The 26,732-nt window shown below is 35.1% G+C and overlaps 3 protein-coding genes and 1 non-coding gene across 4 annotated transcripts; 1 reads left to right on the top strand and 3 right to left on the bottom strand.

The window, feature by feature from the left end:
• Nucleotides 8,069-8,848, bottom strand: LOC109224133. The gene is made up of 2 exons (XM_019388722.1): nucleotides 8,537-8,848; nucleotides 8,069-8,395 (listed from the first exon to the last, which is right to left on the bottom strand). The coding sequence occupies exons 1-2, from the start codon at nucleotides 8,846-8,848 to the stop codon at nucleotides 8,069-8,071; spliced, it is 639 nt and encodes a 212-aa protein (XP_019244267.1).
• TRNAP-UGG lies at nucleotides 12,040-12,111 on the top strand. Its single transcript has one exon. It is a non-coding gene; the product is annotated as a tRNA-Pro (tRNA).
• On the bottom strand, nucleotides 14,309-18,597 carry LOC109223204. Its single transcript, XM_019387422.1, has 3 exons — nucleotides 18,489-18,597; nucleotides 15,507-15,704; nucleotides 14,309-14,781 (listed from the first exon to the last, which is right to left on the bottom strand). The coding sequence occupies exons 2-3, from the start codon at nucleotides 15,686-15,688 to the stop codon at nucleotides 14,595-14,597; spliced, it is 369 nt and encodes a 122-aa protein (XP_019242967.1). The 5' UTR covers nucleotides 15,689-15,704; nucleotides 18,489-18,597; the 3' UTR covers nucleotides 14,309-14,594.
• On the bottom strand, nucleotides 20,889-24,199 carry LOC109223203. Its single transcript, XM_019387421.1, has 3 exons — nucleotides 24,090-24,199; nucleotides 22,086-22,283; nucleotides 20,889-21,443 (listed from the first exon to the last, which is right to left on the bottom strand). Exons 2-3 carry the CDS (start codon nucleotides 22,265-22,267, stop codon nucleotides 21,257-21,259), a joined length of 369 nt encoding a protein of 122 aa, XP_019242966.1. The 5' UTR covers nucleotides 22,268-22,283; nucleotides 24,090-24,199; the 3' UTR covers nucleotides 20,889-21,256.

The following is a 26,732-nucleotide window of genomic DNA, read 5'->3' as shown; positions in this document are numbered from 1 at the left end:
ACTCAAGAATCCGTCAATTGACCACCTAGGCGGAAGTCACTACCCTAGTGCCTTTTAATCATTTGAACAACTCGCAATAGTTTAATCCTAGCTTATTTAGTTTAATTGAGCATTGTAGTTTTATAAAATTAGAATCATAATTAAAACCAAAAATGTGTAGAAGTGCAATTTGGAGCAAATACACAACTCCACTTTAGATAGACACCCAACTCCATATCTAGCTCCCTGTGGAAATCGATCCCGATCCTAAATCGGGTAAAAGCTGCTTCGACCTCTCTCCCTATTCAATAGTAGTGCAGGGTTGGCCTCGATCAACTAACATAAACCACTTACCTCACACTTGGTGGTGAAAATGGCACCCAAAGTTGCTCCAAAATCGGCTCCAATGGAAGAAATGGGGTTGAAATGAACCCAACCCCCGATTTAAAAGAACTCTCTGCCTCCAGCATTTCCGCACCTGCGGTCACTTGACTGCTTCTGCGGTTCCGCAGGTGCGGTTCCAATACCGCTTCTGCAGTCCTCCTCCTAGCCTCAGCTCTCGCATCTGCGCTTCTCCTTCCGCAGGTGCAGTCACGCATCTACGACAAATCGACCGCATCTGCGGTCCCAGCCTGGCCGCCCCATTTCCGCTTCTGTGACCCAAGGGCCACTTCTGCGGCTCCGCACCTGCGGCCCAAGCCTCGCAAGTGCGGTTACACCAGAAGGCAGCTGATCACTTCTTCTTCAAATTCTAAAATCGATCCGTTAACCACCCGGAATCCACCCGGGGCCCCCGAGACCCCGTCCGTTCACACTAACCAGTCCGAAAACACATTACGGACTTGCTCGAGGCCTCAAATCATATCGAACAACGCTAAAATCATGAATCGACCTCCAATCCAAGCTTAATGAACTTTAGAATTCCAAACTTCTACATTCGATGCCGAAACCTATGAAATCACGTCCGGTTGACCTCAAATTTTGCACACAAGTCATATTCGACATTACGGACCTACTCCAACTTCTGGAATCGGAATCCGACCCTGATATCAAAAAGTCCACTCCCGGTCAAACTTCTCAAAAACCTTTAAATTTCTATCTTTAGCCAAATGACTCCAAAATGACCCACGGACCTCCGAATTCATTTCCGATCGCTCTCCCAACACCAGAATCACCATACGGAGCTATTCCCAGACTCGGAATCCCAAATGGACATTGATAACACTGAAATGCACTTCAACACAAACTTATAAAATTCCTCCAAAAATGCTAACTCCCACAATAGGTGCCGAAATGCTCCCGGGTCTTCCGAAACCCGATCCGGACATACGCCCAAGTCCAAAATCATCATACGAACCTGCTGGAACCTTCGAATCTCGATTATGATGTCGTTTACTCAAAAATCCAATCTTACTCAATTCTTTTAACTTAAAGCTTCCGAAATGAGAATTCTCTCTCCAAATCAACTTCGAACTTCCCGGAATTCAATTCCGACCACGCGTACAAGTCATAATACCTGAAGTGAAGCTACTCAGGGCTTCAAACCGCTAAACGACGCGTTAGAGCTCAAAACTACCGGTCGGGTCGTCACATTTACAAACTTCAATATTGTCTAAGCGAAAATAAAATAATAAAATTTACTGTTAAATTCTTTTTTGAAAGAAATTTTTACATTCCTATACACTATATGAAACTATATTACCCTCTTTACTCAAGTTTTACTATAATTATATTTTATATACCCGATTACCATTTATGTACATTTTAAGGGAATTAATGATATTAATTAGTGTCCTAAAATAACTCTACCGTATGTTCCCACTCCCCCCACGTTTCTCTCTCCACATCCCACCCCCCTCACAAACGTATCTTGCACTCACCCACGATTTTCTCTTCACAAATCTCAGAAATCCTCCATTAACACCTATTTCATCTCTTCTTCAAAAATCAGACGAAATTTTTACTCTTATTCAAAATTCCTACCTCCATTAACGTCTCTGAATAGCTTGATTTTCAATGAAGAAGAAGATATCTTCAAAGAACAGCCCTACAAAAGGCAAAGGAGCAGATATTCCTTCATTTGATTTGGGTGTTTTCTCAGCAAATTCACCCAAAAAGGCTTCAAAATCAGCTCATGCAAAAGAAGAGAACAAGCCCAAGCTTTCCCCTCGTGAAGCTAGGGCAGAAACTCGAACAAAGCAAAAGCACGATATTGATGCTGGTGAATCTTCGATACCTGTCAAATCTGCGGAAAGGAAAGGCAAAGAGATTGATTTCGATGATGATTTCGTCGAAGAAGCTGCCATTAAAGTTGCAAAAAAAGTTAGAGTGTCTCCTAATGTAAAAGCTTCAAAAAAGAAGAAAGTTCAAAAATCTTCTAAAACCCGTTCTCCAACAGTCATTGGTGAAGGTAAGAATTTATTAGTTTCAAAAATATATTTTTTTAAAAGCTAAAAAATTTTGTTCTCATTCTTATGAACCTATATAATGTTTGATTTTTGTAGTTTGTAGAAATTTTATCTACATTGTGTAGATTTGTTGTAGATTTATAATTCAAGATTGTAGATACATTTTTATATAAATGTTTGCCTTGTTTTGACTCCGTTTAAAGATTGTAGAAATTTGGTAATAAAATTGTAGTTATATTGTTATCTGTTTTTGACTCTGTTATGTAATTGTAGCTATATTGTATTAAAAATGTAGATATTTTGTTTTTAGGTTTGAACATTGTTTTAATAAGGAATTTTTCGTTTTGCTGCAGAATGGACCTTTTTTTGCACCTCATAATGTTGATTATGGGGTCGTTAGGTTTCAGACATTATCCGACCCCATTATTCCTAGCCAAATCAAAGATTTATTGTCTGCAAATGGTTTAAAGCTTTTCAAGAAGACATGTTTTGGTTATTTGCTTTCATTGCCCAGAATATGTATGCAAAATCAAGCAATTCATCATCTAATGAAGTATTAATTGAATGCATCTAGTTCTGACTATTTTTCAGCAGAGATAAAGGGTCAGAGGTTGAATTTTGGCTTGAGAGAATTTGCCTTGATAACTGGTCTAAAATATTTTACGGAAGTGACAGACTTTGGTTACACACCTACATATGACAGTAAAATAATGAGAAGCTATATTCCAAACAAGAAAAAAGTTGAGAAGTCATACTTAAAATAAATTGTAACCACCAAAAGTTGGTTGAACGACGAGGAAAGCTTCTTCACTTTCGACACGGGCGCGGACTCCGCGATCTCTGGGTCGCCGAGGTAACCAAAGCACACCAGTCAACACTGTACTATAGCGCTTACACCTGTATGTTGGCAAAATAATATCGTATATTAATTAAACACCTGAGTTGGCGAAATAAAAAAAAAAAAGCTAACGCTAACTAAGTGTTTAGTTACCATGCCCAAAAGTCCCATGCCTTTCTTGGTTGGATAAACAAACCCAACCGGCGATTTCCTACAAGTCTCTCTTTTTTTTGGGGGGAGCAGAGCAGTCAAAGAATAAACCAAACAAAATGATTGGTCTTGTGGTACACTCACTCTTAGTTAAAATTTCCAGTTTGATGTTCGTGTTCGCAGATATGATGCAAGGAATAATAGACTTACATCACGATTTCCTCATTCTGATTTTGGTTTTCGTATCATGGATCTTGGTTCGCACTTTATGTCATTTCTACTATAAAAAATTGAGAAATTCATGGGTACGCAGTCAAGTTGTGTATTCTATATCTCATAGAATTCTTCCTCTGTCCTTCAGACAAAGACAATGCAGGGTTGATAGACCATTTTAGGTTTTATTTGGTGGACTCGGGACAATATGCGAACTACGCATGGGGTATTGATTCTTACAAATAGTTGCTTCAGTCCGTTAGGCACAAGCTCAATTCTTCTGTTCATTCCTATCTCATTCGAGGATTTGCACTAGCTATGCAAATATGGTTGTATGAGTATTGCTCTATCGTCAACACTGATATAGCTACAAGGATTGCTAATTCTATCCCTCGCATACTTAGCTGGTCAGCTAGTAAGGACAAGATATGGTTATCTACAATTGAAGATTGAATGATCAAACCAGCATGGATCAAGGTAAACGGTTTTTACTTATGAGCAGACAATTTAATATAAATTATCTACGACTTTTATACATATTATGTCTAAGTCAAACTAATTTTCTTTTTTTACTCAGTTCACCAACATATTTGAAGCACCAGAAGAGCTTTCTAGAATGTCTTTGCCTGATAAAGTTGAATACATACTTGAAGAAATTGAAACCAAGTTCGAGGCTCCGAAAGATGCTGCATCTCCATCGGGACACAAGAAGTCAATTGGAATAGAGGACAAGAAAGATATTCTGAAACAAATTAAAAAATTAAGAAAATATGTTGACAAGGTAACGTATATACATAATCCTGGATGGTTTCTTTAATTTATGTTAAGCCAATGTTTTCGTTAACTCTCTATATTTTAATATGTAGGTTGCTTTAGATCTTGGATCTTTCAAGACAAATGTTTTTGAAGAACTAGGTAGCATTCGACTGCTACTCAATGACTCAATCAAGGCTGTTTTGCAGGCGATAAACAGTCAAAAGGATAATATTGATGCCAAGGTAATATTTGAAATATATTCATTTAACAGAACAATTTTTATCACTTCTAAGTTTATATTATCGTTCATAAAGTATATATCCTAACAAATTTAAAGCCTGCAGTTTGCTGGGAGTTCTACAAAAATTGCTGAGCAATCAAAAGAAAAGAACAATCAATATTTTCCGTGCAGTAGCGATAAACCAACGCATGCCAGCAGCAGTAAAAAAGGTATGTACAACATATCTACATTATATACAATATATCTCCATTATATCTACAATATGTCTAGACATATCTACATTATGCCTACAGTATATCTACACAGATTTACATATCTATGTAGATGTCTACAATATACATACATATTGCTTAAAATTGAATCAACTAATGTGCAATATAATTCAAATGGGTTTCTTAGATACAGGACATGTGAATGACATGGAAATTAATGAGAATGTTCCTGTACATATTGCTTTATATTCTCATTTTGAAGGGAAAATTGATGAAGAGAATGCAGGTATGAGTTAGTACATGTTATCATCACATTTTCCAATAAACTTAGCTGTTATCATATGCATGACATCATTTCAACAAGTTTACTACATTTAAACTACAATTTGTATTCAGAAATGTTAGTATTTAGTACAACTTTTCTACAAATTGATTAAGTTAAACATACTTATTGTAACAGTGAAGGAAGTTATGCCTGCAGAATCTCCAAGACATGAAGATACAATAAGCATTCAAGGAGAACAAAAGAATGAGGAGAAGGGGGAAAAAATTCAATCTCCCATTGAAGAAGAGAATGTTATACAAGAAGAAGATGATTGATGTGAAGAAGGAGGTGAACCAGCCGAGTACGTTAAAGTAGGTGATTCGGACGACTCCAGATATGATAAAAGGGAAGTTACACTTGATGATTTTGAGTTGCTAGAGAACTTCTCCCGGATTATTAAGTTCGGCGAGCTTAACCAAGATGAAACAACCCCTGTGCATCAAGGAAGAACAAGACAGCCTGGAAAGCATGCCCGATCACCCTTTCTCCCTTTTTACAGTTCTGGTGGCAGCACTTCTGTTGGACCTCCAATTTTTTCAATCAAGCATCCGTTTACTGGGATTTTAGGTCAAAATGTTGATCCTGAGTTCTTGGACGAATTCAACAACTGGTTATACCTTGGTACCGATACAACTTCAAATAGGTTAGTTTATACAATTTGTTCATATTTCTAAGTGCATTCATTTTTTGGATATCCACTTCAATCTACATATTTATTGTAATTGATATGTGTTTAAATAGGAGGAAGGCGCCTTATTCTATAAAAGATAACCAGCTTAAGTCGTGGTATGATCTTGAAATGGAGAAAGTTGATAAAAAGGAGTAGTTTTACACTTTAGCACATCCCGGACAAGTCCTCAACAACACGGTAAACACATACCCTGGCAGAATAAAATGATTAGCTCTAGTATTCTATTATTGGAGGATATTGTAGTTTTTTTGTTTAAAAATTGTAGTTAATTTGTTTGAAGCATTAAGAAATAACGAACTCTGTTTTTTTTTTTTTTTGCAGCACATTGATGTTATTTTATACTATTTGAGGAAGAGAGAAAAGTATGATCCTGTGAACAAAACACATTTTACAACCACTGACTGTATTTTCAAGACTAGAACTGAACAAATTTATGAAAAATACATTAATGCTCCTGACGATAAGAAGCTAGTTGTTGTCAAATCCCAAGACATCGTAGCAGAATACATATTGGGGTACAGGCTATTTGCAAATGTTGCATGGGATCAAGTTGATTTTGTGATTATGCCCATAAATATTGTGGAAAAATTTCATTGGTTGTTGGTTGTTTTTGACATTACCGAAAGGGTTCTATATGTTTATGATTCTATGATCTCTTCACACAATCACATCATTGTTGAATCTGTTGTCAACAAATTTGCAACAATGATCCCCTATACTTGTCATGCACCGGCTTCTATGGCAAGCGTCTGACATCAACTACAAGAACACAAAGGCATACATTGAAAAAGGTATTACTGACCCTCTTGACATTCAGTGGTTGGTCGGTGAGATACCCCAGCAAAAAGAGGGATCACTGTATGAAAAAGCTATTTTTCCTTCTATTTATTTAACAGATTTTATTCAATCGCTGAATGCTAAATCTTTTCCCCTAATTTCTGTTTGCAATGACTGTGGCGTATACGTTGCTACATTTGCTGAATATGTCAGCATTAGAGAGCTATCGATTTCAAAGGAAGACCTTTCTGATATTGATCAACATCGTAGACGCTATGGAGCTCTACTTTGGGATTATGCTAGGAAAAAGCGAGAGATTGGTGCAATTAGTGAGAGTGAGGTGACTGGCAGATTAGCAAGAAGAAAAGGTCCACCAGTTGCAAATGAGAGAACAGAAGTCCGAAAGAAGAAGAAGAATTAGTTTCCCTATTCTGTAGAAAAATTGTAGTTAAAATGTATAGGTGTTGTGGGTTTGTATTAAAGTTGTAGACAAATTGTTAACTTAGAACAAGTTAGTTAAAACATACTTGTAGTAGATTTGTGCTACAATTGTTTTCTTTAGTTTTGTTATTTTTGTCCAGAAAATTACTACTTTAAATCGAAAACACTATGGAGATCCTTTTTTGGTTCAAAATTGTTAGTACTTTATTCTACTACTTTTATTTTGTGTTGTTACCCTTTGTTTCGTTATTTATTTTTACCAGTTGTGAACGAGAGAACACAAGTCTGGAAGAAGAAGAAGAATTAGTTGCCATTTTCTGTAGGAAAAATATAGTTAAATTGTTTAGTTGCAGTTGATTTTATAGAAAGCTTGTAGACAAATTGTTACTTATGAACAAGTTTGTTGAAGTTTAATTGTAGCAGATTTGTGCTACAATTATTTTACCCTATGTTTTGTTATTTTATCCAGGATACTAGTGCTAACAATAGGAAACGTTCTGTTGTTTTTATCTTGATTGGTTGAAAGTTATTAGTACTTGATCTCATTATTGTTAGCATAAAACTCCTTTAAAACTTAATTATTATGTAGTTATTCTGTCAACGCCAGATTATGTAGTTATTTTGTAGATTTTTTGTAGATAGCTTGTAAGAATCATTATTCACTAATGATTTGCGCTATAGATAATTAAAAAATTGTGTATTATAGATACAAATCATTCATAATCCAATCAAGTTATGAAAGTCTGAACTCAATACACTCAGTAATTAAACAAAACAAATTCAAACCAACCACATTAAGAGTTAAAAATATTTCATTATAGGAAACAGTCTTTACTCAATTTATCAACACAATTACACCTCAACTATAATTCTCCTGAACACCTCAACACTTTTTATCAAAAATCTGTTGACTATATCAAATTTTATTTCTTCTTGGGAGCATTCTTGCAAGATCTTTTGTTATGCCCTTCTATTCCGCAGTTGCCACATGAAATCTTGTACTTCTTTGCATTTACTTCATCATGTGTTTTGTATCTTTATTTTTGAGGTCTTCCTGGGTGTCTTTTCCCGGTAGGTAGATTTACAACTTCTTCAGCTATATGTTGTGGCACATTCCATTTGCTTTCATCAGGCAGCGAGTCTACTGGTACTTCATAAGTATGCAAGAGGCTCTCCCTCGTGTAATAAGGAGAACAATATCTTTCATAAGACTCATTCTTGTGCTTTAAAGCAGTCAAAGCATGTGCACAAGGAAGTTCATCAAGCTGGAATTGTCCACAACTACATCTCTTATTTTCAAGACAAACAATATAGCGCCTCACACCATCTAGCACTCTATGGATGTAATCTGTTGAAGCCCTCACCTACAATTACATTACAAACACACAACAAATTATCAGCAACATATACAAAATAACTACAATTATTCAACAATGTATCTACAATATCTGTTAATATTTTAGTTTGATGCAATAATTGATCAGATGTTATTGGATATAGCTTACTTTAAGCTTCTGCGACAATGTTCTGTTGTCCTCCAACTCTTTGTTGTATTTAAACCCAAGGTATGTGAATGTACCCTTTGCTTTCAATAACTTTTCATTAGTCCAACGTTCAAGAAGAGTCCTCATGTACTCTAATAGTTCTACTATCGGCAGCTCTCTTGCATCTCTTGTTACCGCATTCAATGACTCTGCAATGTTTGATGTCATAGTCCAAGTTCTGTTCACCGTAGCATGTACTCGAGACCATCTGTGATAGTCAATTTCGTATAAATATGCTTTAACACGCGTGTCGATCTCTTCAATCTTTGACATTCTTTCATTAAATTCATCAAGCGTGTATGATCGTGTCGTGGCAAAGTATAATTCGCTTTACTTTAGATGACCTTTCTTGAACTTTGACCTTATATTTGTCCAAATATGCCTCATGCAAGAATAATGTGGCATTCCAGTATAAACAATAGATGTTGCCTTTAAGATACTCTCATTTCTATCAGAAACAACACACATATTTGGTTTTTCACCATATGCATGTTTGAATTGCTCAAAAAACCACTTCCATGATGCGTCATTTTCTGAATCAACAACAGCATATGCTAGTGGTAATGTGCTACCTATCATATGTGGCAAAAAGGAATTCAATTTCCATCATAAAATTGTAGATAAAGAAAAATACATACAAACAGCAAATTTTCTACAATATATCTACAATAAATCTACAATACCTGCTGTATCCATTGTGCTAGTTGTTAGCATTATTCCCATGTATGCTGACTTCAAGAAGGTTCCATCAACTACTACAACTGGCCTACAATATTTCCAACCATTTATTGACGTACTAATCGCAACAAATGCATACAAGAAACAGTCATCGTCGGTCTTCTTTAATTTAACTACCGACCCCGGATAAGTCTTCTCCAGAATATACAAATAACTAGGCAATCGACTGTAGGAGTCAGCAGGGTGACCTCTCAAAAATTCCAAATTGCTCTCCAAGCTTGCATGTATGTTAAGTTCACGCCGTGTTCAGACAACATGTTAGTTTGTATGTCTTTTGGTGTGTAAACTGTCTTAGGATCAGCATAATTTGGTATAACCCTGCTACTCACTACCATGGCAGTAGGTTTGCATTGTATGTATGTATTGTCCATCAAAGAGCATGTGTGCAAGCTGTTGAATTTTCGAACCTTAAACATTGCCGAATCATTTATGCTGGTGGACTTGAAGTGCCAAGTATAATCTTCCCCAACACATAGCAGACAGTAGCTACAGAATAAAAATAATTTAAAATATGAAAAATGTAGATACACAAAAATAGGTTGTTTAATCATGAAAATCTTGTATTTAATAATTTATATATAAAAAAACTATAAATTATCTACAATTTGTATGCAAATATATTACAAACACTAAAAAAAAAATAAACTACAAATTAAACAAAGACATGATTTTTGTCTATTGAATTGTTCTTACCTTCTAGCACTAGACCTTTTCACCCTAAACTGGAACTTGTTCATGACAAAATAGTGCTTCATTGCATTAGTAATTGTTTGTTTGTCTTTGTATACTTGGCCTACTTCAATAGCAGTTGGTGTATTTTCTGTTATAATTATACTTTCATATTCCACTATCGCCAAAGATGTTGGCATATCAATCAACTTCAGTGTACCAGATGAACCTGCAATCAATTAAAGCTAAATACAGTTATGATATATATTGTAGATATTTTGTAGAATAATTGTAGAACAATGAAATTCAAAACTCACATATTCGTAACAATTGATATACACATGTTATGTAGTTTTTATTTAGGGTAATATTGTAGAAAAATTGTAGAACAAATGAAATTCAATACTTATTTTGATCTATACATGTTATGTAGTTGTTTTGTAGAAATATTGTAGAAAAATTCTAGAACACATGAGATATAAACAAATTCACCATTGGTATAACAGATCAAACCTACAATTGCATTCGAAATAGAGATATTGCATTCCAAATCGAAATCCCGCACTGTTATACATAGCGGATACATTCCTAAGCTTTTGTTTTCCTTTTTCGTCTCCATGTATACTCGAACTCCCATGTCGTTCCTAATTTCCATTGGCGGACAATGTTCGTTGACAATGTATTTGGTTTCGATTATTTTTTCTGATGTATCGATCATTTGATGCTCTGCGATTGTAGAAATCAATTGGCTATAAGTTGCATCTTCGCTGATTACAATTCCGTCGATATGGAAATCTCCCAAAGCTATTCCAATTACCATTTAGCTGAAGCATAATAGCTATTTTCGACATTATTACGCGTGATTCAGCACAATTGTAGATAATTGATTCAATTTTGCTTGTGAAACCAGAATATACAGTGAAAAATAGAGTATTCGGAAAACAGAGTATCGAAATTGTGAGAGAAACGGAATAATTTCAGGCTTAATTAATGGCGACTAATGCGTTGCAAAAAATCTCGTAGAATCCTTTACTAACCCAAATTCTCGCTCCTAAAAAAGGAATGTTACAACAGAAAAGATTCCATTTTAAATGCTTTGTATAGATTTTGTAGGTTCAGGACGGGTAATATTGTAAACAAGGACATTTTTTGTAATAAAGTTTCATGTAGTGTATAGAAATAAAATTTTCCTTTTGAAAACCTCAAATTTTTTGGGGCCTAAAGCAAGAGTAGCCTGGACCTTGAGCCGGATCCAATAAAAAATAAACTCTTCTAGTGTCTTAGTGCGTATTGTATTTTCCAGGCCTATTTACGTACAAACCGTAAGAGGGTGGCTCATTTCTGTGTCTCGACATCGTTTTCAGGATCAAGAATCCTTTACTGTTTTCTTATTAGTATAGTGAGAAGCGCTACGCTGGTAAACTACTAATAAGGGTATGCTCTATAAAAGTACTATTGACAGGTGCAGTTAGTGGTGACAAAATGGATAAAAAAGCAATTATTCACCCATATTATTCATTAAAAATAGGTTAGATAATGAACTTTTTAAAGACGGGTCAAATATGAATAAAGACCATAATATCCACTTAGAAAATGGATAACCAATGGAATGAGTTTAACTTTTACATTTGTAAAGCCTCAATTGGCGGTTACTCAAATTTAGGAGACTAGGAATTCTCCATAAAATGATCATCATTAAGAAGCCATGGATAATATAGATATCCATATTATACGCCGGTTAACCCGTTTTTTATACGTATTAAACATAGGTCGGGTCGAATAATTTATCCTTTTTTGCATTACCCAAAATTTTGGCTAGCTTACGTCCCGATCCGACCCGTTCATTTGCCACCCCTAGATTCACTAGACCAAATTGACAAACAAACAACTACAAAGAGAACTAAGAAAACAAGAGATATGGACGTTTCATAAGAATATCCTTAGCAGCTGAATCATTCTTCTGTTTTAGCGATCCCTTATCATTTCGCAGGAGAGGAGAGACAAAAAGGGAGAGAAACAAAAGGTGATATAACGTTTCTAGGCGCACTTTCCAACAAGGGCGTTTGGTCTAGTGGTATGATTCTCGCTTTGGGTGCGAGAGGTCCCGAGTTCGATTCTCGGAACGCCCCAAAATCTTTTTTTCTCGACCTATATCTATTTCCTGTTTTATATATAATCTATTATGCGGGAAAACAAAAATTTATGATATTCAAAAGGATAACCTGTATGTTTTCCATTTTACCTTCTATTTAAAATGTTTGACTATAGTAAAAAGTTACTCCCTCTGTTTTATTTTAATGTGATCCTAGTGTGTTCTAACTTAAAAACTTAACGCAAACTTTTTATTATACTATAAATAACAAGCTTGTAGAAACACAAATTTATGGCATGTTTAAAACTTGAAGTTTCAAATAACTTTACAAATATTATGACAAGTTTAAAACAACAAAATTCAAAAGTTTTTATTTCTTTATTAAATTCCGTATCTAGTCAAATAGTACTATTACATATACATAAATAGTTGTGAAGCTTTAAATTACTGCTATAAGTTATTCACTATCGCCCGAAGGTACCCAGTAAAAATGGTTTAAAAATTAGGGAATAATAAAGTAAAAATGGTTTAAAAATTAGGGAATAATAAAATGCTATCACTATTCCGAGAAGATTTCAAACCAAAATGTTTGGTCCTTTGCAGCTCTACCTTGTCAATTATAAGTCAGACCTTCTTGGTAGTACGTAGCATTTCAATAGGCTAAAGGAAGCTAGGGGATTTGTTTCACTTTTATTATGTTCTTGGTCATTACTACGAGTCAACAATCTCAATATAAGTAATAATGTACATATTTATAATGTTACAATAGTGATTAAAAATAATACTCCAAGTACAATTTAATTTGAATAAGATGATGAAGAAAGAAAGAATATGGTAATGGAAGAAACAATAATAGCACATGAAAATGAATAAGATTCTTCTATCCTTAAAAGGGAAAACTCACAGTTTATAATCTTTTCAATGCATATAGTTTTTCTCCACCCTAACATCCCTTCATCTGTTGGCAACTTCGGCCGACTTCCTCAAAACCAACCTACTATAACAGCAATATTAATGTAGACAAACCCAGGATTTGAAGGTGGTGCCATTTCTGTATCACTAAACATGATCCTGGCCTGCCGGGCAAGTTGATTACTCCAAAATGGAATAATCAAATTAAAAGTTTGTGAAATATCATTCTTCATTAGCTTAAAGAATCTGCACTTTTTCTTTTCCTTTTCCAGCCTGCGTGCATAATGAGTTGGTGACTACCCATATTTTGTGAAAAGAGAGTTTTGTATTGAACTATCTAGACATGCCATATAGAACTATAAAGAGGTAGAAATCAACCTGTATTCTTTCTATGTTCTTATATTACTTGAATGTGATGTGATTATCAAGCAACTATATCAAACCGAATTCTGAACAAGAGCGAATTGCTCAACTAGTAAGATTTCAACCAAAATATATTACTGTTTTCAACATATATAAAATTATATATTTAGAAGTTTGCAAAGTTAACGGGTCCGGTGACCTCTCTTCGCCAAGCATAGATCCGCCTCTGACAGCAACCCAACAATTCCACTTCTCAATCGAACAAGCAAACAGAAAAGATTGAAAAGAAAGGAATAAGAAACATCTAAGAGGAATGAATAAGAGGAAAGTTGAGGATGAGGTAGATATGGACGAAATATAAAGAGACAAAGATTGAATTCTCTTACAAACTATATCTGATTCCTCTTAATTGGGAAGTCTCATGCAAAAAGGTAACTCGGGGCATCCTAAGGTTCAAGTCGTGATATGGCGGAGAATCAAAAGTGCGTTTAAGTGTTCCAACATTGATGGAAGGAATGAAATGATGTCAAACTCGTGACATCTAAGATAATCATCACCTCATAAATTAACTTTTGAAGTTGAGTTATGACTCAGTCTGCTTTCTTAACAAAGCCTGAGATCGAGCTTTGGTTGTAGTGGAAGTGGAGGGGCGTGAGGAACGTTGATGAAAAGATAGTTCAGCTAGTAAGGCATGCAGCTCAGTAACTGTAACAAAACGGACCCGAACAAAGGCATAATCTGGAACTCCCAAGTATTGACGGACACAGATGATAAAAGAGGAGATAGCTATAAGAATATGAGACTGGAGTTTTAGCTCAGACAAACCAGATTTGTATAGTGGAAAAAAAGCTTGAAAGCTGTAAAGTCAATAAATACACTGTTTACTATGTATAAATGATTTGTTATTTCTATTGATGGAACCAAGTCCAAGAGGTATGGTGGGTCAGCTGCTCCGCATATCGACAAAAGGAACACTAACAAAGGCAGTGTACTGTCATATGCAGCAGTATCACTCAAAATAGAGTTAGTATTACAAAGTTCAGTCTAAGCCTCTCCACTGAAGTGGGAATGAGAAGACCAAAAAAGGAGCAATTTATTGCATCAATTTAAACACTGATTTCCCAAAACCAGGAAACTTTCTTGGGAAACAAAATCTTGTATGTATTCCCTGTTACTCAAATCATCCTAATAAAAAGAGACCTTACAATTGTCAATTTGCGCAAACAAGTTTTTGGAAACTGATACTCAGACATAGTAACCAGTGAATGTAAATCCTCTTCCTACTATCTCACCAGCACAATACCATGCAAAGCACTCCAAGCCGAACAAAGCTGCAATGCCTGCATCTTCAACCTTCAATTCCTTTCTATTCCTCCACATGTGCTTCACAGAATCGACTTCCTTCCAAAATGACTCATAACGGCCAGGGATGCTGGAGGAAGTGAAAAATGTTCAAATGATCAAGAACAAAAGCAAGTAAGCAACTCATAATGGACAATAGACTACCCGTAGATATTGGTTACGTAAAGATGCATACCACTCCACTTGGCTTAATTAGAAGAAAAATGATCATAAAAAACACAGCCAGGGGAGGCACATGGGGGTTAAAATAAAGCACATCAATTAATAGTCTTTGGCCATATTTGGCAGCATTACATGCGGAATGATCGGTTCACATAACGGAGTAACATTTTTTATGTAGTAGTTCACATAATAACATTTTATCATAGAGCATAGAATTGCCTATAAATTTTGCTTCTATAGGTAATTGTCTATAATAATATTTAACAAGAGAATTTTATGATTATGTCTATAAATAATAGTTTACTTTGTGCTTTTCACACGAGATTATGACTATGGCTATATCATTTACTTGGTTTGACAGACACCAAAATCATTTTATGCACATATCAAATCAAAACAACTATAAGATGCAGTTCCATAGTACACAAAAATAGAATCTATCATGCATCAGTGAAAATAAAGCAATGTGGTGTACCTAATCCATCACTGAAGGAACCAAAACTACTCATACTGGTTTTCAAGTGCAAATTTCAACACAAGTCCAAGCAGATAGTGGCCTGCTCGTCACAGTAACACAATGACTAATCCTAAAAGTTTAGCAACAGATACCAAGTAATTAGGCTGAAGTATAACCTGGCAAGACGAGTGTAGAGCAACTGCTTGGACAATTCATTGCATTTTTCAACAGTAGGTGGCTCCACAATATACTGTTTGTTCTGCTCCAGCAACTGTTTGTAGTAGCCAGTACCATGCTTAGCAAGAAACTGTGAAGCTTGACATGCCTTAGATTGCAGTTGCTGAATCTTGGATGCCATCAATACCAAGAAAGTCCTGGACCCAACAATAAAGGAAATAAAATCAAACATCTAACCAGCTAACAGAGCAGACATACTCCCTCTCTAGCACACTGGAGGATACAATGGAAACTAGGAGGCAGGTAGAAAGTAGCTGGGAATGTATTTTTGGTTATAATGTAGAGAAGTAAATTAAAAAAAATGAAGGATTGAGAATCCATTGTGGGCCAAATGTTCTTCCTTTCTCCTACATTGTTGGTGCAAAGTGGAGATACCCAATTATATAGAAGTTGGTCAGATTTCTGGCGGGCTTGATGGACTTTCTTATACTGATTGTCTCGGAGTTGTACAAATGGATTCTTATAATTATCCTAAAATAAGGGACCAGACACCCCCCACCCCACCCCACCCCACCCCACCCCAAAGCCAGTTTTGCAACTTTTTTCAATTTAAAAGAATGCCACATAAAAACTATTACCATTTTGTTCCAGAGACTTACAAAAACAGGTAACAGTAAAGATCTAGCGTGAAAAAGGATCAAAATATAGCATGCCAGTTGCCACTTCCCTCATAAAAAAGAGCAAAAGGTTAGCCATTTAGCAATCTAATTCGGAATCGAATGAGCCTTTTGATCAAGTAGTTTTGAACATGAGTAAACCAAAATACCATGCTCTCATATGCGTAAACCTAGAATGACTTTACATAGATCAACTTTATTTCTGTAGTCTGTTTTAAATGATCTAAAACTAAGAACATAGTTGAGTCTCCAACTCCAAAATTTTCTTCAAATAATCAATCAACTGAGCCTCAAGCACATCTATATGAATATCTGTATCTATTTTACTCTATTTCGGGCCCAATTTTAAATTTCCTTGAATATTTTTTTCCCAGACAAATCAGACAAAAACCAGGGACACTGCTAAAAACTGGCAAGTCCAAGCATATAATCATTGGAATTCTAATAGAACTATGCCTCCGTCCCAAACAAGTTAGAGTCGGCTATGCGAATCCTTACTGACCATGTTCCACATTTAAATTTATCTGGCCAACATCACACAAAATAAAAATAAAAATGAAAAGCACTAGAAGTGATCCATATTTTCTACTAGCATGGGATGAGGCTAAAAGACCGAAAAAGCATAGATTTTATCGGTATTCTAATGTGCACAAGAAAAAAGATAGTTTTTTCCCGGTAGTTTAGTTGACAAACTACAAGTAATTTCTCTCAAACCCCTTCAAATAAAAGCTGATGTTTTCCTAGCTAGTTCCTATTCTATCTCACAGATCAGACTGAATATCATCAGTCATAGCTGAGTCAAACCAATAAACCAAAACCCTTATCAGCTCCCATAAACAGGGTTTGATCCACATTTTAAGCTATGGGTTCAGTCAAACCCAATACCTTCGGCCTACACCCTATACCATTATATGAGATCCCATCCAGTACCAAATCCTCCAATACTTCTCAATGGTACTTTAAATTCAAGCCATGTGTCCAATTAAAATTTAAAGGCTGGGATATAATCACTTTCTTCCTTTTATTTGATCTTTCTTCCTTCCGTTGTCTCAACTTCTCAGGTCCAAAAGCTCTCACCCACAGCTGCTGCTGCAGTGCCAATTTAGAGATAGCTACAAAGGGCATTCTCTCCTATGCACTTTTTTTTCCCACTGTTAAATCTAAGCCTTCATCGATGGAAGCACGCAATGGCTTCCTTGTGCGTTCTAAAATTACACTAATTCTATTTGTTCCATCTACCCAGAAAAACTAAACTCATTATTTGATTTATTCAACAAAAAAAACAAGATAAAGATTATTTTAAGTTTCTATGAAGAAAATAATATCGGTCTTTGCAGTGGAACTGGATACAAGGAAATGATTGTGCATAATCCAGAAAGTTTCTCTCCGGAAAAATAGTGACAAATTACTAATGCAAGTTGGAGGAAAGAAATTAAAAAAACTGAGCACAAAGTTCTTGCTGAGGAGATGTTTGTGTTCTGTATTTAGGAGACGGGTGAAGGACAAAATCAAGCCTTCAAAATTTTATAAGAACATGTCGCAGCAATCAAGATCTACGTCGAGATGCAAGGGAGCATTTGGTACTTGAGGTGATCCAGACCCTTTTAACTTAAAAGGAATAGGCTTTAGATATGAGCAACTTAACAATTAAAGATCTGCAGGCAGGCGAATAGTTGAGTTTTAAGACTCAATTGTGATAATTTTTACATATTTGCTACTTTGACATCTAGAATTTGTTACGATTAGTTTCTTTTGATTTCAAAATTCAAGAAACTAATGATAAAAAAAATTAATCTCTCAATCCGAAACCAAACCAAAAACTAATCCAAATTAAACTCGGTTCAGTTCGGTTTGGTTTTTCAGTTTTAATCCCAATAATGCACACCCCTAGTTATTAGCAGTTGTGGTCTCTATCCGAAATTTACAAACTAATAAAATTCAAATCCTGAATCTTCCTCTGACCACCAAAAACACAACATATAAACCTATAACAAATTCAATCTCTTATACACGTGCCTAAGTGTATATCTTGTGCTTTTATTATATAATCATACCAAACGAGATCTGACAGAAACTGATTAGCAAAACGTTGAAATTAACCAATTAATCAATCAACCAACTACACTTCAATCCTGAACTAATCGAATCCATTATATGAATCATCTATATCCATTTTGCTCTATTCGAGTCAATTTCATTTCATAACAAATATATTGTACTAATAAGGAAGAAAAAAACAGAAAAAAAAAGTCAAATAAAACTAATTAAGAGAAAAATAGAGTAAAAATAGAGCTCGACAATTACCTTTCGTCTGCGATTTGCAGTAATACTACAGGCGATGTTTTGCTTCAGTCGCCGATAGCAGTGACCCTAGCTTTCTGATAGAGGCTTCTGTTAAAATCGTGAATCGGAGATTTTCTACCTTCCCACTGAAAGTTGTGATTATTACAGTTTGCACCCCAAGAAAAAATTAGTAGTCCACTTGTGATGCACTTAGTTTAGGTTTATTTCTATTTCCCTCTTTTCTTTATATACTACTCCACTATTATACTCCCATTTTGTGTGTGTTGTGATTTCTCATTTGGTGTCCGGTATCTGGGGTCATGTTGAGTAGTCTAGGAGTTAAAACGCTCCCTAACAAAGGCGACTTTATATCATAACTTGAATTCGAAACCTTTAAATTAAGGATGAAAGAGTATTCGCCACTCCATCATAACCTGGTTAATTATTTCTTTGATACTTAGCAACCTTGACGATATACCTAATGTTTTCCTTTTTCTCTATTACTTAGTTTGTGAAGATTGCTTCAATCAAGTGGATTTTGGGATTGGTTGTTGAATAATTGAAATAAATTACAATGTATTTATTAATCATAGTTGATTAAATTATTTTCTAGGATAGATTTGTAATTTTATGCACTTTATATATATTATATGTCAAGTTATTCGAGTTAGACTAATTAGTGCTAGTTCAATGTGGCTTGCTCATGTTCTATTCGTGAAACTGAAAATCTTAATTGAGTTCACAGCCAACCTTTCAAGTTATGTTGACGCTCCTAGGGATACAGGGGCGGAGCTAGATCTTTTGACGAGTTCGGTCGAACCCAGTAACTTTGGTTCAAAATCTATATTTGTCCTTAAAAATTCATTGAATATGTACAAATTATTAATTTAGGACCCAGTAACTTAGAAGGAATAGAATTTTGAACCCATTAACTTCAAATCCTGGCTCCGCCTCTGTGGGGATATTATTGTGTTGTAAGTTTGAAAGCAAATACTTATAGATTATAAGTTATATCCTACCAACTATTATGCAAATATACATATTTACCCATAAGTTGAGCTAATAATACTGTTTATTGTATGCTCCATCTTTGAAGCTGTTAGTTTTACTATAACACTTATTCTTAGTTTTGACTGCTAACACTTATATATTAACAATTCTAATAGAAATTGGCAGTTTCCTAATAGGCTAATAGTAATATTTCTTAATAGCTGTTGTTTCGCCCTCATAGCCACTAATTTTGGTTTTAGCTTTTCGAAACGGCACACTTTTAGTGTTCAAGCCCTGACAATTGACCAAAATTCTACTACTGAGCGCGTCCTTTTTTTAATGGGTCTTACACGACATAAATTTGGATTAGTCAGGGCTAAAGCGTGTACCGAGCACCAAATAAAAACCACACCAACAAAGTTCAATAAGAAATGTATATTTTTAGTCGTTCCCAAAAACAATAGCCAACAAAATGTATATTTTTTTGTATATATTTATAGTACATACATATAATATACATATTTTATACACTTTTTGCCTAATGCAATTAATTTCGGCCAACCTGTCAATTTTGTATTTTGCCCAAATAAAAACAAGCTAGTCACAATTAGAACTGATGTTTATGAGCTCGAATCTTACCAACCCCTTATTGTTTATATCTAATTGAGTCTTCGTTACTCTCATAAACTACTTCCATGAAAGAAAAGAAAAAAAAAAAGCGGATAATTTTGGTTTGGCGATTTCAATTTCATAGCTGGCTGTTCGCAGTTTCGATTAGTTGCTTAACCTCTCCAATAACATTTGTAAATGTCATTGTTTTAGATATCCTGCGAACTGGAATTTAGTTTTCATTGTGTCAACCAATATATAGGAAGTGAACAAACTTATACTATATAGTATTACAACAACACCCAATATTATCCCACACCATGGGGTCTGGGGAAGGTAGTGTGTACGCAGACATTACTCCTACCTTGTGAGGATAGAGAGGCTGTTTCCAATAGACCCTCGACTCAGGAAGCATAAGCACCACATTAATGACAATATAAACAAGAAGGGACAGTACCAAAAAGCCATATAAAAGCCGAATAAAAACAACAAGACAGTAATGTAAAAGAAAACAATGGTTAGTCATAAAACCTACTACTCTCAGAAAGCAAGACTGCGTGCCAATACTACTGTTATGAACACTCTAAACTACCTACTCTACTACCCTAATCCTCGACCTCCATACCTTCCTATCAATGGATACCGATGTCAACTAGGAGGTTCTGTTGTATGTCCTGGGAACGAGGATCGAAGACAATGGCGACTTATACAGTGGTTCCTACCAGAAAAGATAGTTCAGCTTGTAGAGCATGTAGCTCAGAGGGATACAGATGATATGAGAGAGTACATCAAACATTAGTTAAATCAACATAAGCTCAGCTGTAAAGTCGTCAACAACATTTTTTTTCTATGTATAAAATGTTTGTTATTTCTACTGATGGAACCAAGAGGTATCCACACATCGACGAAAGGAACACTAACAAAGACAAGATACTGTCATAGGCAGCAGTATCATTCAACAGATAAAATTACTATTACAAAGTTCAATCTAAGCCTCTCCACTGTAGTGGGAACAAGATGAGCGAGAATTAGTAAATTATTGCATCAATTTAAACACTGATTTCACGGATCCAAAAACTTTTTTGGGAGACAAAATCTGGTATGAATTCACTGTCACTCAAATCATACTAATAAAAAGAGAGACCTCACAGTTGTCAATTTGAACAAACAAATTTTTGGAAACTGATATCTCAGACATAGTAACCAGTGAATGTAAATCCTCTTCCTACTATCTCACCAGCACAATACCACGCAAAGCACTCCAAGCCGAACAAAGCAGCAATGCCTGCATCTTCAACCTTCAATTCCTTTCTATTCCTCCATATGTGCTTGACAGAATCGACTTCCTTCCAAAATGACTCATAACGGCCAGGGATGCTGGAGGGAGTAAAAAAGGTTCAATAATCAAAGAACAAATGACGCTCATAATGGCAAGTAAGCTACTTAAAAATGTATCTAATGTAAAGATGCATACCACTCCACTTGGATCTCTTAGAATAAAAATGATCATTGAAATCTCAGACACGGGAGGCACGTGGAGGGTTAAATAAAGCAATATCAACTAAAGATGTCTTTGGCCACCATATTTGGTTGCATTACATGCGGAATGATAAGTTCACATAATAACATTTTATTATGGAGCATAGAATTGCCTATAATAATCTTTTCTTAATAGGGAATCGCCTATAATAATCTTAAAGAAGAGAATTTTACGATTATGTCTGTGAATAATAATCTATGTTGTGCTTTTTAACATGAGATTACGACTATGGCTATATTATTTACTTCGTTTGACACGCACCTAAAAACATTTAATGCCATTATCATGCACAAAACCTTTCACTTAAAAACCATATCAAATCAAAAAGAACTATAAGAAAAAAAAAAAAAAAAAAAAAAAAAAAAAAAATACTGTGCATCAGTGAAAAATTAAAATAGACCAATGTGGTGCATCAGTGAATCTACTATCCTAAATGCTTAGCAACAGATATCAAGTAATTAGGCTGAAGAGAGTATAACCTAGCAAGACGAGTGTAGAGCAACTGCTTGGACAATTCATTGCATTTTTCAACAGTAGGTGGATCCACAATATACTGTTTGTTCTGCTCCAGCAACTGTTTGTAGTAGCCAGTACCATGCTTAGCAAGAAACTGTGAAGCTTGACATGCCTTAGATTGCAGTTGCTGAATTTTGGATGCCATCAATACCAAGAAAGTCCTAAACACAGCAACAATGAAAATAAAATCAAACATTTAACCAGCTAACAGAGCAGGCATACTCCCACCCTAGCACACTGGAGGATGATGGAAACTTGGAGGCAGGCAGAAAGTAGCTGGGAAGGTCACACCCTTTTGTATTTATTAGTTATTAAGGACAGAAGTAGCTAAAAAATAAATGAAGGGTTGAGAATCCATTGTCGCGGGCCAAAAGTTCACCTTTTCTTTTACATTGTTGGTGCAAAGTGGAGATACCCAATTATATAGAAGTTGGTTAGATTTCTGGAGGCTTGATGGACTTTCTTATACAGATTGTCTCGGAGTTGTACCAATGGATTCTTATATTTACGTAAAAGGGGACCAGACATAAACCCCTCATTTTGTAATTCTTTCAATTTAAAAAACAACATCACATAAAATCTATTACCATTTTATTCCATGGACTTACAAAAATAGGACCAGTGAAAGATCTAGCCTGAAAAAGGTTCAAAATATTGCCTGCCATTTCCCTCAGAAAAACAGCAAAATGTTAGGGATTCAGCAATCTAATTCAGGATCAAATGAGGCTTTTGATCAAAAGGTCACGCTCTCACATGTGTAGACCTAGAATGACTCTGCCTAATAAGAACAAAGTTGAGACTCAACTCCAAAGTTTCAATCAAACAATCAACAGAGCCTCAATCCCATCTTTATGAATCATCTATATCTATCTTACTCTATTTTGGGCCTACCTCAAAATTTCCATGAATATTTTTTTTCCCAACCAAATGAAAACGAGCTAGTCCAAGAATTTCATCTATTTAATTGCACATAATCATTGGTATTCTAATGCACACAAGAAAAAACAACAATTTTTCGTGGTTTCATTGACAAACTACAAGTAATTTCTCTAAAACCCCACAAAATGAAAGCTGATATTTTTTGACGTAACGTCTGGGGCTAACCCTTTGGACCAACCGCAGCCTTTAAAACTCAAAGATAATGCGCCCGCCCTTCTACCCTTCATCACTTAAATACCAAGCCTAGTTCGCATGATGCGAAGCTCAAACCTGTGACCTGACTCACAAATCCCTCAATATTTTGCCACTTGAACTAAGCCCCAGGGGCTAACATGAGAGCTGATATTTATCACCCAAGTGTGTGGCCTAGTGGTCAATGAGGTGGGTTTAGAACCATGAGGCCTCAGGTTCAAATCCCAGTGGACTAGCGAAGGCAAAAAAAAGGTGATTACTTTCCATCGGTCTAAGCCTTGGTGACACAGTTACTTGCTGGAGGAAGGTAGCAGATATACCAATTACCATGGAATTATGTGCGAGCAAGATGGTCCGGACACCACAGCTATCAAAAAATGAGAGCTGATGGTTTCCTAGCTAGTTCCAATTCTATCTCACAGATCAAAGTTGAACATCATCAGTCATCGCTAAGTCAAACCAATAAACCGAAAACCCTAATCACCTCCCACACCAAAAGCACAACATATAAACCTACAACAAATTCAATCTCCTGAACACATGCCTAAGTGTGTAATTTTGTGCTTATCTACAATTTCAAGGAACAAGATCTGACAGAAATTAATAGTAAAAGGTTAAATATATCATTCAGTCAATCAATCAACAAACTACGCCTCAATCCCCAAGAAACTAGTTTGATTGACTATACAAATCCTCTATATCCATTTAGCTCTATTCGAGTCGATTTCATTTAATAATAAACAATTATACAAATTAGGAAGCGAAAACAGAAAAAAAAAATGCAATTATAATGAACAAAGGACACAACAGAACAAAAAATGAAGCTCAAATTTTACCTTTTTGTCTGCCGAGTAATCTACGATTTGGCAGTAACGAAATACTACGGGCGATGTTTTGCTTCAGTCGCCGATAGTAGTGACCCTCGTTTTCTGATAAAGACTTCTGAAAAATTATGAATTGGTGATTTTCTACCTTCCCACTGAAAGTTTCGATTATTACATTTTGCACCCCAAGAAAAAACTAGTAACACTTGTGATGCACTCAGTTTAGGTTTATTTCTATTTCCCTCTTTTCTTTGTGTACTCCTTGATACTTAGCACCCTTGAGGATGGGCCTATTCTTTTCCTTTTTCTCTACTACTTAATTTGTGAAGATTGCTTCAATAAAATGGATTTTGAGTTTGGTTGTGACATAAATGAATTAAGTTAACGTGTATTTTCTTATCATAGTTGATTAAATCCGTCGAGAACTAGATTTCGAATTGTATATTTAATTTTATGTATCATATGTAAAGATACTCGAGTTAAACTCATTTGTAGTGCAATCTAGCTTACGCACATTCTATTTGTAAAACCAAAATGTCCTAATTGGGTTCATTTTAAGTTCGTCGAAAGGTATCGATCCAATTTTGAATAGCCTACTATTCAACTCATGTTTATGCTTGTATAAATACAGTTCTTGTGTTGTAAACTTAAATGCAAATACTTTAACGTATAAATTACTCCATAAGTTATATCCTACCAATTATTTCCAACTGTTATACAATGAACATATTTACTCATATGTAAACCTAATACAATTTCTGTAACCCCATCTTTAAAGCTATTAGTTTTATTATAACACTTATTGTCTGTGGTGGCTGCTAAAACTTGGAGTATATATTAACAATTCTATATTAACTATAACAGTTACTTAATGTTATTAATCTATATTAACTATAATATTATGAAACAGTAAATTTCTTGCAAGAATAATAGAAACAGGAAAAACAGAAGTAAAACAGAAATCGGAAATAATTAGAAAACACAATCTGAAAATATATTTTGGAATGAAATCGAGCCCGCTGAATGCACAGTGTGTCCTTAAGGAAATTATTCTACTTAAGTATCCGATGTGTTAGAATATTATCTTCATAGGATAGAACGATTTGACTTACCAAAGTATCGGTACCTAAGAAGCTGGTGAACTGCGAACCACTCAACGGTTGTAAATCACACTGGATTTTATTTGTGTAGAAGAAGAAGAAGTTTGAAGTTCAGAAAATTTCGTAAGAAAAAATTCTGGGATCAAAGCGAATTTATAGCCATTTTCTAGCACTAATCTGAAAATTTGCAACCTTTCAGAAACAACCATAGCTGTTGGAACAAGCGGGAAAATTTGAAATTATCCGGAAAAAGAAACAGATCCGAATACTCAATAGATTTTTAAAATTACCTTGTTGGAACAACCAAAAACCGACATGATTTTTACCCTTTTGCTAAACACCCCCGCACTTTGAAATATCTCAAGTTGGATTTTCTTCCTTTCTATTTTCATATGGAATAGATTGTGTTTTGTAGTGGGGTATTCTGTTAAGTATTCGATTGGCTGTAAGGATAGCTTCCCCCCACAAACTCCGGGGTAAGCCGGAACTTATCAGTAAAGCATTCATCATTTTCTTTAGTGTCCGGTTTTTTCTTTTCGCAATTACATAGGATTGAGGTGTATAAGGGAAAGTAGTTTGATGGATTCCAAACATATCTCTGCAAAAGGAGTTTCATATTCTCCACACCTATCACTTCTAATTGTTTTAATCTTTTTATTCAATTGATTCTCTACTTCATTCTTGTATTGCTTAAATACTTCAATTGCTTCATCCTTACTATTAAGCAAATAAAAATAACAATATCGAGTACAATCGTCAATAAATATTATAAAATACTTTTTACCATCGCGAGTTGGCGTTGACTTCATATCACAAATGTTAGTATGAATTAAGTCTAAAGAATTTGAATTCCTTTCAATAGATTTATAAAGGATGTTTGACGGACTTAGATTCAACACATATTTGATATTTTGATTTATTACACTCGAATGTAAGCAATACTTCTAAATCAATTAACTTCCGCAAGGTTTCGTAATTGAGATGTCCTAAACGAACATGCCATAAATCATTTGACTCCAATAAATAAGAAGAAGCTGAATTTTTATTAATACTGTCAACAACCATTACATTGAGTTTGAAAAGGCCCTCTGTGAGATAGCCCTTTCTAAGATACACATCATTTCTGCTTGCAACAATTTTTTTCAGATACAAACACACATTTGAATCAATTCTTAACAAGTAGGGAAGTTGAAACTAAATTTTAGCTCTTCTTCGGGACCAACAATAGAGTAAGTAGCAAATGTTTCTTTGACAGCACAAACATGTCAAGTGGCTCTAGAGTCAATCCACCACTCCTTCAAATTTCCAACTAAGTTACATTCCGAAAGCATGGCACACAGATCATTAATGTCATCATTCTTCTCCTCAATGTCATCATTCTTCTCCTCAATGTCATCATTCTTCTCCACTATGTTGGCTGTCCCTTTTTCTTGTCCTTTTTTGAGAGGTGCCAGTCAGGGCTTTGTGACCATCTTTTCCACAATTATAACAGTTGCTCTTGAATTTTTTTCTTGTTATGCTCCTTAGTCTGTCCAGAAGACCTCTTCCTTTTCTT

Source organism: Nicotiana attenuata, chromosome 3 (assembly GCF_001879085.1).
Source record: "Nicotiana attenuata strain UT chromosome 3, NIATTr2, whole genome shotgun sequence".
NCBI lineage: Eukaryota > Viridiplantae > Streptophyta > Magnoliopsida > Solanales > Solanaceae > Nicotiana > Nicotiana attenuata.
Note: the sequence above shows the minus strand (reverse complement) of the source record. Positions and strands in the feature narration are given on the sequence as shown.